The sequence below is a fragment of the Trichechus manatus genome, unplaced genomic scaffold, assembly GCF_000243295.1.
Source record: "Trichechus manatus latirostris isolate Lorelei unplaced genomic scaffold, TriManLat1.0 scaffold00046, whole genome shotgun sequence".
NCBI classification, from domain to species: Eukaryota; Metazoa; Chordata; class Mammalia; order Sirenia; family Trichechidae; genus Trichechus; species Trichechus manatus.
The window spans coordinates 5,990,072-6,004,285 of record NW_004443982.1 but is presented as its reverse complement, the minus strand read 5'-3'; the positions used below and the strand labels follow the sequence as shown (position 1 = coordinate 6,004,285).

The 14,214-nt window shown below is 38.3% G+C and overlaps 1 protein-coding gene across 1 annotated transcript in view; it reads left to right on the top strand.

The window, feature by feature from the left end:
• Positions 1 to 14,214, top strand: part of JADE3 (jade family PHD finger 3) — a 101,701-nt gene that overhangs the window by 34,453 nt on the left and 53,034 nt on the right. Inside the window, exon 3 of the mRNA XM_004376905.2 lies at positions 8,703 to 8,860. Within this exon, the coding sequence (XP_004376962.2) occupies positions 8,703 to 8,860 (158 nt within the window). The remainder of the gene's footprint in view (positions 1 to 8,702; positions 8,861 to 14,214) is intronic.

Here is a 14,214-nt window from a genome sequence, read left to right as displayed (position 1 = left end):
CCAGAGCAGTTAGGCTAGAAAAAGAAAGGGCATCCACATTAGCAAGTAAGAAGTAAAAGTATCTCTGTTTGCAGATGATATGATTGTATACACAGAAAACCCCAAAGAATCCACAAGAAAACTACTGGAACTAATTGAAGATTTCAGCAAAGTATCAGGATACAGTATAAACACACAAAAATCAGTTGGATTCCTCTATACCAATGAAGAGAACCTCAAAGATGAAATCACCAAATCAATACCATTTACAATAGCCCCCAAGAAGATAAAATACTTAGGAATAAATCTAACCAGAGATATAAACCACCTATACAAAGAAAACTACAGAACACTACTGCAAGAAACCAAAAGAGACACGCATAAGTGGAAAAACATACCTTGCTCATGGATAGAAGACTCAACCTTGTGAAAATATCTATTCTACCCAAAGTGATCTACAGATACAAGGCAATCCCGATCCAAATTCCACTGACATTTTTAAATGAGATGGAGAAATAAATAATCGACTTCATATGGAAAGGGAAGAAGCCCCAGATAAATAAAGCATTGCTCAAGAAGAACAAAGTGGGAGGCCTCACACTACCTGATTTTAGAACCTATTATACCGCCACAGTAGTCAGAACAGCCTGGTACTGGTACAACAACAGATACATAGACCAATGGAACACAATTGAGAATCCAGACATAAATTCATCCACCCATGAGCAGCTGATATTTGACAAAGGCCCAACGTCCGTTAATTGGGGAAAAGACAGTCTCTTTAACAAATGGTACTGGCGTAACTGGATATCCATCTCCAACAAAGTGAAGCAAGACGCATACCTCACACCATGCACAAAAACTAACTCAAAACGAATCAAAGACCTAAATATAAAACTGAAAACGATAAAGATCGTGGAAGAAAAAATAGGGACAATGCTAAGAGCCCTAATACATGCTATAAACAGAATACAAAATATTACTAACAATGCACAAAAACCAGAAGAGAAACTAGATAACTGGGACATCCTAAAAATCAAACACTTATGCTTATCAAAAGACTTCACCAAAAAAGGAAAAAGAGAACCTACAGACTGGAAAAAAAAATTTGGCTATGACAAATCCAATCAGTATCTAATCTCTAAAATCTACAAGATACTGCAAAGCCTCAACAACAAAAAGACAACCCAATTAAAAAATGGGCAAAGGATATGAACAGGCACTTCACCAATGAAGACATTGAGGAAATGCTCACGATCATTAGCCATTAGAGAAATGCAAATCAGAACTACAGTGAGATACCATCTCACCCCAACAAGGCTAGCATTAATCCAAAAAACACAAAATAATAAATGTTGGAGAGGTTGTGGAGAAACTGGAATACTTATTCATTCTTGGTGGTAATGTAAAATGGTACAACCACTTAGGAAATCGATTTGGTGCTTCCTTAAAAAGCTAGCAATAGAAGTACCATATGATCCAGCAATCCCACTCCTTGGAATATATCCTAGAGAAATAAGAGCCATCACACAAATAGATATATGCACACTCATGTTCATTGCAGCACTGTTCACGATAGTAAAAAGATGGAAACAACCTAGGTGCCCATCAACGGACAAATGGATAAACAAATTATGGTATATTCACACAATGGAACAGTACGCAACGATGAATCTGTGAAACACCTCATAACATGGAGGAATCTGGAAGGCATTATGCTGAGTGAAATTAGTCAGTTGCAAAAGGACAAATATTGTATGAGACCACTATTATAAGAACTCAAGAAATGGTTTAAACACAGAAGAAAACATTCTTTAATAATTACAAGGGTGGGGAGGGAGGGAGATGGTATTCACTAACTAGATAGTAGACAAGAATCAACTTCAGTGAAGGGAAGGACAACACACACTACAGGGGAAGTCAGCACAACTGGACTAAACCAAAAGCTAAGAAGTTTCCTGAATACAACCAAAGACTGAGGGACAGAGTAGTAGCGGCAGGGGTCTGGGGACCATGGTTTCAGGGGACATCTGGGTCAGTTGGAATAACAAAGCTTACTAAGAAAATGTTCTGCATCCCACTTTGGTGAGTGGCGTCTGGGGTCTTAAAAGCTAGCAAGAAGCCATCTAAAATACATCAGTTGATCCCAACCCACCTGGAGCAAATGAGAATGAAGAGCATCAAAGACACAAGGAAAATATTAGCCCAAGAGTCACAAAGGGCCGCATAAACCAGAGACTCCATCAGCCTGAGACCAGAAGAACTAGATGGTGCCCGGCTACCACGAATGACCGCCCTGAAAGGGAACACAACAGAGTCCCTGACAAGCAGGAGAAAAGTGGGGTGCAGAACTCAAATTCTAGTAAAAGACCAGACTTAATGGTCTTACTGAGACTGGAGGGACCCCGGAAGACATGGCCCCCGGGGTCTTCATTAGCCCAGAACTGAAACCATTTCCGAAGCTAACTCTTCAGACAAAGATTAGACTGCACTATGGGACGTGAAATGATACTCGTGAAGAGAGTGCTTTTTAGCTCAAGTAGATACATGAGACTAAATAGACAGCTTCTGTCCAGAGGCAAGATGAGTAGGCAGAAAGGGACAGGAGCTGGTTGAATAGACACGGGAAATCTGGGGTTGATAGGAAGAGTGTGCTGTCACATTATAGGGAGAGCCGCTAGGATCACATAGCAATGTGTGTATAAATTTTTGTATGAAAAACTGACTTGAACTGTAAACTTTCACTTAAAGCACAATTTAAAAAATAAGAGCATAGTAAACTATTGTTTGGTTTTAAGAAGACTTCAGGGGATATTTTTTGTTTAAGGTTTAAAGATTATCTTCAGGGCAATAGTTTCAGAGGTTCATCTATCCTCAGTGACTCCAGAAAGTCCAAATTCCATGAAAATTTAAAATCCTGTTCTATGTTTTCCTCCTTTTGATCAAGATTCTTCTATAGAATCTTTTATCAAAACTTTCAGTAATGGTAGCTGAGTACCATCTTGTGCTTTTGGTCTCATGGCAAAGGAAGCAGTTGTTCATGGAGGCAATTAGACACACATTCCATTTCCTCCTTTTCCTGACTCTCCTCCTTTTTTTGCTCCAGGCGAATAGAGACCAATAGTCGTGCCTTGGATGGTCGCTTGGCAAGTTTTTAAGACCCCATGCAATAAACAGCAAACTGGGGGGTAGAACAGAAGCACTAAACACATTACTTAGGCCAGTTAAGTGAGATGTCCCAGGAAACTATGACCCTAAACCTCCAAATCAAGGAACCAAATCCCATGAGGTGTTTGGTTGTACATAAGCAGCCCTAGCACCTGCTCTTTTGTTGTTGTTTAAGTATATCTATCACATAACATTTGCCAGTTCAACTTTTTACAGGTGTACAACTTATTGACCATTAATCAGCTGTGTGACCCTTAACCTTAATCATTGTGAATTTTCCATCGCTTTAAACTTAAACTCAGTGCTCCATAAGCAATAACCCTCCCTCCCACCCTTGGTAACCACTTAAACTTTGGTCTCTGTACCTTTGCCTCAACTTTTTATATAAGTGAGGTCATACAATATTTGTCCTTTTATGATTGACTTATTTTACTCAGCATAATGTCTTCAAGCACCATTCATGTTGTAGCATGTATCCGGACTTCATTTCTGGCTGAGTAATATTCCATTGTATGTATGTACCACATTTTCTTTACCATTCATCTTTTCATGGGCATTTAGGTTGTTTCCATCTTTTGGCTGTTGTAAATAGTGCTGAAGTGAACATTGGTGTACAAGCCTCTGTTTGTATCACTGCTTTAATAATGAATTATCTAATAACAAAAACACGAACAGCAAAAGACAAAATAAATAAATGGGACCTCATAAAAATTATGTTCATCAAAGGCTTTACCAAAAAAGTAAAAAGACAAGCTACCAATTGGGAGAATACCGTCATAAGCCATGTATCCAGTAAGAATCTAATAGCTAAAATATATATATATAAAAAACTTTGACTGCTTAACAACAAAAATAACAAATAACCTGATCAAAAAATGGGCAAAGTACTTGAAAATATATTTCACCAAAGAGGATATCCAAATAGCCACCAAGCACATGAAAATATGCTCAGTGTCATTAGCCATTCACCCAAGCCAAACCTGCTGTTGTAGAGTTCTGACTCACAGCAACCCTGTAGGACAAAGTGGAACTGCCATATACCGTTTCTAAGGCTGTAAATCTTTATGGAAGCAGTCTACCACATCTTTCTCCCGCAGGGCGGCTGGTGGATTAGAACCATTGAGCTTATGGTTAGCAGCCAAGCACTTTAACTACTATGCCACCAGGGCTCCTTCATTACCCACTAGAGAGATGCAAATCAAAACCACAATGAGATAACCATTTCATTTCCACTAGGATGGCTAAAGAAAAAAAAACGGAAAATAACAAATGTTGGCAAGGCTGTGGGGAAATTGGAACCTTTGTCCATTGCTGATGGGAATGCAAAATGGTACAACTATTGTGGAAAACAGTGTGGTGGTTTCTTAAAAAACTAAAAGTAGAATTACCACGTAGTTGTCAGGTTCTGACTCATAGTGGCCATATGCACAATAGAATGAAACACTGCCCAGTCCTGTGCCATCCTCAAAATCATTATGCTTGAGCCCATTGTTGCAGCCACTCTGTCAGTCCATCTCATTGAGGATCTTCCTCTTTTTCACTGACCCTCTGCTTTACTAAACATGATGTCCTTCTCCAGGGACTGATCCCTCCTGGTAATATGTCCAGAAGTATGTGAGATGAACTCTTGCCATCCTCACTTCCAAGGAGTTCTCTGGCTGTACTTCTTCCAAGACAAATTTGTTCCGTCTTCTGGCAGTCCATGATATTCTTCGACAACACCATAATTCAAAGGCATCATCAATTCTTCAGTCTTCCTTATTCATTGTTCAGCTTTCACATACGTATGAGGTGATTGAAAACACTGTGGCTTAGATCAAGCGCACCTTAGTCCTTAAACTGATTATCTTTGCTTTTGAATACTTTAAAGAGGTCTTTTGCAGCAGATTTGCCCGTCATTTGATTTTTTGACTGGCGCTTCCATGGTCGTTGATTGTGAATCCAAGTAAAATGAAATCCTTGACAACTTCAGTCTTTTCTCCGTTTATCATGATGTTGCTTATTGGTCCAGTTGTGAGGATTTTTGTTTTCTTTATGTACTAAAGAATCCATACTGATGGCTGGGTCTTTGATCTTCATCAGTAACTGCTTCAAGTCTTCTTCACTTTCAGCAAGCAAGGTTATGTCATCTGAATATTGCAGGTTGTTAATGAGTCTTCCTCCAATCCTGTTGCCACATTCATCTTCATATAGTCCAGTTTCTCAGATTATTTGCTCGGCATACAGATTGAATAAGTATTGGTGAAAGGATACAACCCTGACACACGCCTTTCTTGACTTTAAACCATGCAGTATCCCGTTGTTCTCTTCGAACGACTGCCTCTTGGTCTAAGTACAGGTTCCTCATGAGCACAGTTTTAATTAGGTGTTCTGGAATTCCCATTCTTCGCAATGTTATCCATAATTTGTTATAATCCATACAGTCAAATTCCTTTGCATAGTAAATAAAACAAAGGTAAACATCTTTCTGATATTCTCTGCTTTCAGCCAAGATCCATCTGACACCAGCAGTGATATCCCTCGTTCCATGTCCTCTTCTGAATCTGGCTTGAATTTCTGGCAGTTCCCTGTCAGTGTACTGCTGCAACCATTTTTGAATTATCTTCAGCAAAATTTTACTTATGTGTGACATTAATAATATTGTTTGATAGTTTTCACATTCTGTTGGATCACCTTTCTTTGGAATGGGCACAAATATGGATCTCTTCCAGTCGGTTGGCCAGGTAGCTGTCTTCCAAATTTCTTGGCATAGACCAGTGAACTCCTCCAGCACTGCATCCGTTTGTTGAAACATCTCAATTGGTATTCCGTCAATTCCTGGAGCCTTGTTTTTCGCCAGTGCCTTCAGTGCACCTTGAACTTCTTCCTTCAGTACCATTGGTTCTTGATCATATGCTACCTCCTGAAATCATTGAACATCAGCCAGTTCTTTTTATACAGTGACTCTGTGTATTCCTTCCATCTTCATTTGATGCTTCCTGTGTCATTCAATATTTTGACTATAGAATCCTTCAAAATTGCAACTTGAGCCTTGAATTTTTTCTTTAGTTCTTTCAGCTTGAGAAATGCCAAGGATATTCTTCCCTATTGGTTTTCTAACTCCAGGTCTTTGCACATGTCATTATAATACTTTACTTTGTCTTCTCAAGCCGCCCTTTGAAATCTTTTGTTTACTTCTTTTACTTCATCATATCTTCTGTATACTTTCGCTTCTCTACATTCAAGAGCAACTTTCAGAGTCTCTTCTGACGTCCATTTTGGTCTTTTCTTTCTTTCCTGTCTTTTTAATGACCCTTTGTTTTCTTCATGTATGATGTCCTTGATGTCATCCAACACCTGGTCTGGTCTTTCTTTGGTCATTAGTGTTCAACATGTCATACCTTTTCTTGAGATGACCTCTAAATTCAGGTGGAATGTACTCAAGGTCGTATTTTGGTTCTTGTGGACTTGTTTTAATTTTAATTTGCAGATTATATGGTAGTATACCTGAAAAACCATAGTGAGTCAATGGTAAAACTAACTCAAGCAGTAAAATAATTCAGTAAGGTAACAGGATATGAACTTAACATACAAAATGTAGAAGAAGTAAGGAAAATAGAAAATCGCCATTAGAACACCAGAGTAATAATTGTTACAGGCAAGATATCCACCAATGGATGCTAAAATTAATCCACGACAGTTTGAGGAAAATCAGAATTTTTTATAGTTCTCAAAGTATCTCCCCCAAGATATTTATTAATTGCAAAGGTAATTACAGTAACCAAAAAGTAGGGAAACCCAGCAAGACACTGCTTTAACCAAGTGATTGAGTTTAATATCACCAGTAATAAGCCATACCAGCATCATATATCCCCTGATATAATGGAATGAGAAGGGCACAGCATTACTTCTGTAGTATTCTTGCCAAAATGCACCGCCTTAATCTATTCATGGAAAAACTTACAAACCCAAATTGGAGGGACATTCTACAAAATACCTGACCAGTACTCTTCAAAGTATTAAAGTCTTTGAAAACATTATGCTGAATGAAATAAGTTAGACATAAAAGGACAAATATTGTATGATCCCACTTATATGAAATATCTAGAGTAGCAAATTCTTAGAGACTAAAGTTTTTTGGTGATTACCAGGGGTGAGTGAGAGGGGAAAGGGAAAGTTATTGTTTAAGGGACACTGAGTTTCTGTTGCAGGTGATGGAAAATTTTGGAAACGTATAGTGGTGATGGTTGCAAAACATGGTGAATGTAATTAATGTTGCTGAAATGTACACATAAAAATGGTTGAAGTGACAAATGTGTTGTTACATATATGTCACCACAATAAAAAGAAACTTAAATGTGTTAATACATAAACCTTGTCATAAAAGACAAACGAATATTGAGAAACTTCCACAGATTACAGGAGACTAAGGAGTCATGACAACAATATGTAACATGGGATCCTGGATTGAATTCTGGAATAGAAAAAGGACATTGGGGGGAAACCAGTGAAATTTGAATAAGGTCTGTGAATTAGTTAATAGTATTATAGCAATGTTAATATCCCTATTCAGACCATTGTACTCTGGTTATGTAAGATGTTAACACTCAAAGAAACCAAATGAAGACTGTATGAGAAATCTGTACTATTTTTGTAACTTTTCTGTGAGTTTAAATTTTTTTCTAAACAATTAAAAAATAATGTGATGGCTAAATAAACAATTGTAAGTTATGAGTGGACACTTATTACTTAATTTAATAGAGTTAAGTATTATTTGTTTTATGCAAACTTGTAGAGTAACTTAGTCATGGATTGAATTGTGTCCCCCAAAAATATCTGTCAACTTGGCTAGGTCATGATTCCCAGTATTGTATGGTTGGCTACCATTTTATCATCTGATGTGATTTCCCTATGTGTTGTAAATTCTGTCATTATGATGTAATGAGATGGATTAGTGGCAGTTACATTGATGAGAGCTACAAGATTGGATAGTGTCTTAAGTCAATGTCTTTTGAGATATAAAGGAGAGAAGCAAGCAGAGAGACATGGGGACTTCATACCACCAAGAAAGCAGCGTCTGGAGCAGAGCACGTCCTTTGGACCTGACGTTCCTACACTGAGATGCTCCCAGACCAAGGGAAGACTGATGACAAGGACCTTCCTCCAGAGCTGACAGAAGGAGAAAGCCTTCCTCTGGAGATGGTGTCCTGTATATGGGCTTGTAGCCTACTAGACTGTGAGAGAATAAATTTCTCCTTGTTAAAGCCATCCACTTGTGGTATTTCTGTTATAGCAGCACTAGATGACTAAGACAAACCTGTATTATTGATTTAAATTCAAGGATCCCAAGAAAATAATTCAGGAAGGACCCATTTACACTTTAGTAAATCCAGAATAAGCTGGCTTCCCTGTCGATACTTCAAACCCTTTCCAAAGAGTTGATTTGACTGTTTATAAAGTTAAAGATATTTCTCTTGCTGGAGAATGGGTGGGAATGGTCTTTTTAAAAGGAGAACATTAAGTCGTGTTAGTTCCATAGTGATGGCCTTCTCAAGGTGTGTGCAATATCTTTGCAGGTATTCCGGAAGGACCTCATCAGTGCCATGAAAATTCCAGATTCTCACCATATTAACCCTGACAACTATTACCTCTTTGCGGATACATGGAAGGAAGAATGGGAAAAGGGAGTCCAGGTACCAGCCAGTCCAGACACTATTCCACAGCCTTCCCTCAGGTATTTGCATGTTGCATGCTTGCACCTTTGACTTAGGGAATGAATGCTGTCATGGTTATCTGTGTGCTGCTTGCAAAGAAACTTGGAGTGTTTAATTATACGCTTAGAATGTAAAGTCACATACCATGTTCACTCAGACCAGTGGCAAATTACACCAGGCTAGGATAGGATTGGAAATCCTGGTGGTGTAGTGGTTAAGAGCTACGGCTGCTAACCAAAAGGTCAGCATTTCGAATCCACCAGGAGCTCCTTGGAAACCCTATGGGGCAGTTCTGCTCTGTCCTATAGGGTCGCTATGAGTCAGAATCGACCCAACGGTAGTGGGTTTGGTTTTTGGTTTTTAGGGTAGGTCAGTCCACCACCCATCTCTAAGTTTGTCATACTGTGGTAGTTTGTGTTGCTTTGATGCTGGAGGCTATGCCACCAGCATTTCAAATACCAGCAGTATTACCCATGGTGGAAAGGTTTCAGTGGAGCTTCCAGACTAAGACAGAATAAGAAGAAAGGCCTGACGATCTACTTCTAAAAATTAGCCAATGAAAAACCCTATGGATCACAACAGAATATTGTACAGCATATTGCTGGAAGATGAGCCTCTTAAAGTGGAAGACACTCAAAATGATAGCCAAGGGTAGCTGCAGTGAGCACTGGAGTTGAGGAGACGAGGTATTCCAAACACAAAGCTAGCATGAAATAAAATGCCTGGACTAGTAGAATCAGCATCATGCAGGAACTTGCTCAAACCAAACCAAACCTATTGCTGTCAAATCGATTCTGACTCATAGTGACCCTATAGGACAGAGTAGAACTGCCCAATAGGGTTTCCGAGGCTGTAAACGTTTTTACAGAAGCAGATTGTCACATCTTTCTCCTGCGGAGCGGCTGGTGGGTTTGTCCTGCTGACCTTTTGGTTAGCAGCTGAGTGCTTAACCACTGTGCCACCAGTGGCAATGGATTTGGTTTGGTTTGAGCAAGTTCTACATGATGCAGATGCTACTAGTCTAGTAGTCTAGGGCTCATACTTTGAGAACAGTTGCTATGGAATATTTTTATCTTATTTCTTGAAATTATGGGAAATCTTCATACATTTGTTGAGCTGCTTGGATATCCCTTTTGGCTTTCAGTATGGCTCGACCATGTTGGAGGCTCAGTGATTTACCATTGAAGCTTTATGTTTGAAATACCTAGTCTCCTCAGCTGCAAGTGCTCATTGCAGCTACCCTTGGCTTTCATCATTTTGCTGGGGTCAAACTGTCTTAGGATTTTTACTTTCTTGATTTTGTAGATTATCTTAAAAGTTAAATCTTTGTGATTGGAAGTGACATTGGAACATTGATGAAGAATTAGATTTTATGTCCTTGATCAAATTTCCAAAATCAAATGAGTTCAATTAATATTTTTAGGTACTGTATAAATTCAGGCTTATTTATTTAGTGTGAAGTTACTCCCAGACTGGCCTTTTACCTAGGACCTAGACTTTAGTTTTTTTTTTTTGGACAGAGCTTTCCTATTTGCCATCCATATATCATCTTTGGTGAGATGTCTGGTCATGTCTTTTGCCCATTTTCTTATTGAATTGTGTGCTTTTTTACTATTGCATTTTGAAAATTCTTGATATATTTGAGACAAGTTCTTTGTCAAATATATGGTTTGCAAATATTTTCTCCTTGTCTGTAGATTGCCTTTTCATCTCTCAACATAGATTTTTCACAAAGCAAAATTTATAATTTTGATGAAGTTCAATTTATTGATTTTTTTTTTTTTTTTTTTTGTCCTTTAGGTGAAAGTTTACAGAGCAAATTAGTTTCTCATTAAAGAGTACACACATTGTTTTGTGACATTGGTTGCCAAACACACGACATGTCAACACTCTTCCCGTCTCTACTCCAGGTTCCCCATTTCTATTCATCCAATTTTCCTGTCCTTTCCTGCCTTCTAGTCTTTGCTTTTGGGCTGATGTGCCCATTTAATCTCGTATACATGGTTGAACTACAAAGCACATTCCTCATGTGTGTTATTGTTTGTTTTATCAACCTGTCTAATCTTTGGCTGAAGGGCGAACTTCAGGAGTGACTTCAGTACTGAGTTTAAAGAGTGTCTGGGGGCCATCCTCTTGGGGTTTCTCCAATCTCTGTCAGACCAGTAAGTCTGGTCTTTTTTTGTGAGTTAGAATTTTGTTCTACATTTTTCTCCAGCTCTGCCTGGGACCCTCTTTTGTGATCCCTGTTAGAGCAGTCAGTGGTGGTAGCCCGGCACCATCTAGTTATACTGGACTCAGTCTGGTGGAGGCTGTGGTAGTTGTGGTCCATTAGTCCTTTGGACTAATCTTTCCCTTGTATCTTGTTTTCTTCATTCTCCCTTGCTCCTGAAGTGGTGAGACCAGTGGAGTATCTTAGTTGGCTGCTCACAGGCTTTTAAGACCCCAGACGCTACTCACCAAGGTAGAATGTAGAACATTTTCTTTATAAATTATGTTATGCCAGTTGAGCTAGATGTGCCCCAAGACCATGGTCCCCAGCCCTCAGCCCAGTAATTCGGTCCCTCAGGGAGTCTGGATGTGTCTATGAAGCTTCTGTGATTTTGCCTTGGTCAAGATGTGCTAACTTCCCCAGTATTGTGTACTGTCTTACCCTTCACCAAAGTGACCACTTAGAAAAGTTACCATTTGTCTATTGTTTTTCCATCCTCACCCCTCCCCTACCTCGTAGCCATCAAAGATTATTTCTTTCTGTTTGTAAACCTTTTCTTGAGTTTTTGTAATAGTGGTCTCATACAGTATTTGTCCTTTTGTGATTGACTTATTTCACTCAGCATAATGCCCTCCAGATTTATCCATGTTGTAAGATATTTCACAGGTTCACCATTGTTCTCTATCGTTGCCTAGTATTCCATTGCATTTTTTTTTTCTTTTGGATCATGCTTTAGATGGCATGTCTACAAACTCTTCACCTAGCCCTGTGTCCCAAAGATTTTCTCCTATATTTCCTTCTAAAAATTTTGTGGTTTTACATTTAAATGTATGGTCCATTTTGAATTTTTGTATAAGATGTGAGGTTTTGATTGAGGTTCAAATTTGGGTGGGGTAAGACCTCCACTTTTTTTCAAAATTGCTGTAGCTATTCTAGTTTCTTTATCTTTCCACATGAATTTTACAATAAGCTTGCCTTTAACTACAAAAATCTTGCTGGTATTTTCATGAGAATTCCATTAAAGCTATAGATCACTTTGGGGAGAATTGACATGTTTACTATGTTAAGTCTTCCAATCGATGAACATAGTATATCTCTATTTATTTAGAGCTTTGATTTTTTTGTTACCAGCCTACTTGTAGTTTTTAGCATACAAGTATTGTATATGTTTTTGCTACATATATGCATATATACATAAGTATTACAATTTTGAGCAATTGTTAATAGTATTGTGTTTTTAATTTCAGTTTCCACATGTTCATTGCTAGTACATAGAAATATAATTGATTTTTTAATGTTGATCTTGTATTTCTGTGACCTTGCTGGACTCAATTATTTAGTTCTGGCAGTTTTGTTTGTTTGTTTGTGATTTCTTGTGATTTTCTATGTAGACCATAACATCACCTGCAAATAAACACGGCTTTATTTCTCTTTCCTATCTGTATACCTTTTATTTATTTTCTTGCCTTATTGAACACAGAGAACTCAGAGTGGAAAGGGAAGGCGGGGAGAGTGCTGACACATTGTGGGGATTCCAACAATCTTTGCAAAACACAGTTATTAGAATGATCTAACAAAGAATTTAAAGCCACCATCATAAAATTGCATCAATGAGCAATTATGAACACACTTGAAGCAAATGAAAAAATAGTAAATCTCAGCAAAGAAATAGAAGATACAAAGAAGAACCAAATGGAAAATTTAGAACTGTAAAATACAATAACTGAAATTTAAAAACTCAATGAATAGGCTCAACAGAATAGAGGGAGCAGAGGAAGAAATAAGTGAACTTGAAAATAGAACAATAGAAATTACCCAATCTAAACAACAGAAAGAACATAGACTGAAGAAAAATGAACAAAATTTCTAGTACCTGTGGGACTATAACAAAAGATCTATCTTTCATGTCATTGGAGTCCTAGAAGAAGCAGAAAAAGAGGGGGGGTCTGAAATTTTATTTGAGAAAATAATGACTGAAAATTTCCTATACTTGGCAAAAGATATTAAATGTCCAGATTCAGAAATGACACCATACCTATAAGGGAAAAACAATTCCAGTGACAACAGACGAGTACAGACCAAGAGCTCTTATAGGACGAGGAGAGATTTCAGAAAGTGTCTTTGTCATTAGAACAAAAATGTTGTACAAGATTTTAAAAATAGTTGTTCTGGTTATCTATTGCTGCATAACAAATTAACCCAAACCTTATTGGCTTAAAGTAACGATCATTTATTATATTTCACAATGTTAGGGGTGAGGAATTCAAGAAGAGCTCAGATGGGTCATTTTTGTGCTGTACATGGCATCGACTGAGGTCACTTGGTGGTACTCACCTGGTGGCCGGGCTGGATTGGAAAATCCAAAATGGCTTCATCCACATGCCTCTAGTTTAGGTAGAGACAGATGGAAATCTGAGTTCATTTGGGCTCCTCTCCCTCTCCATATAGTCTCAGGGCCTTTCCACGTGGTCTCTCAAGCAGGATAGTATGACTTCTTACATGGCAGCTCAGGGATCTGAGAGTGAATATTCCAAGAGATAAGAGCTGCTAGTCTCAAGGCCTAGGCTTAGAAATTGGCACAGTATTACTTCCATCATTAGAGCAGTCACAGATTCGAGGAGAAGGAAATAGACTACACCTCTCAGTGGGAGGAGTGTCGAAGAATTTGTGACCATCTTCAGACTACTACAGTAGTAATTTTTTTTCAAACTGCTTCAATAAGTATTTATCGAGTGTCAGCACCATGCTAAACAATGGGGATACAGACATGAATAGACATAGTCTCAGTCTTCAAAAGTTTCCACACCAGATGGGAAGAGAGTCCTATAAACATATAATTGTTAAAACGATATAATAATTATTAAAATTTGGTAAGCTCCATGCCATCAGGCAGAAGTCATGACTATATTTTTTGACCATAGTATACCCAGCACCTACCAGTATACCTGGCATAGACCATCAACAATATCTGGGTTTTTTTTTTAATTTTTTTATTGTTGTAGTTTAAATGAAGTTTACATTTCAAGTTAGTCTCCCATACAAAAATTTACACATACATTGTTATGTGACACTAATTGCTCTCCCCATACTGTGACAGCACACTCCTCGTTTCCACCCTGATTCCCCATGTCCATTCAACCAGCTCCTAACCCTCTCTGCCTTCCC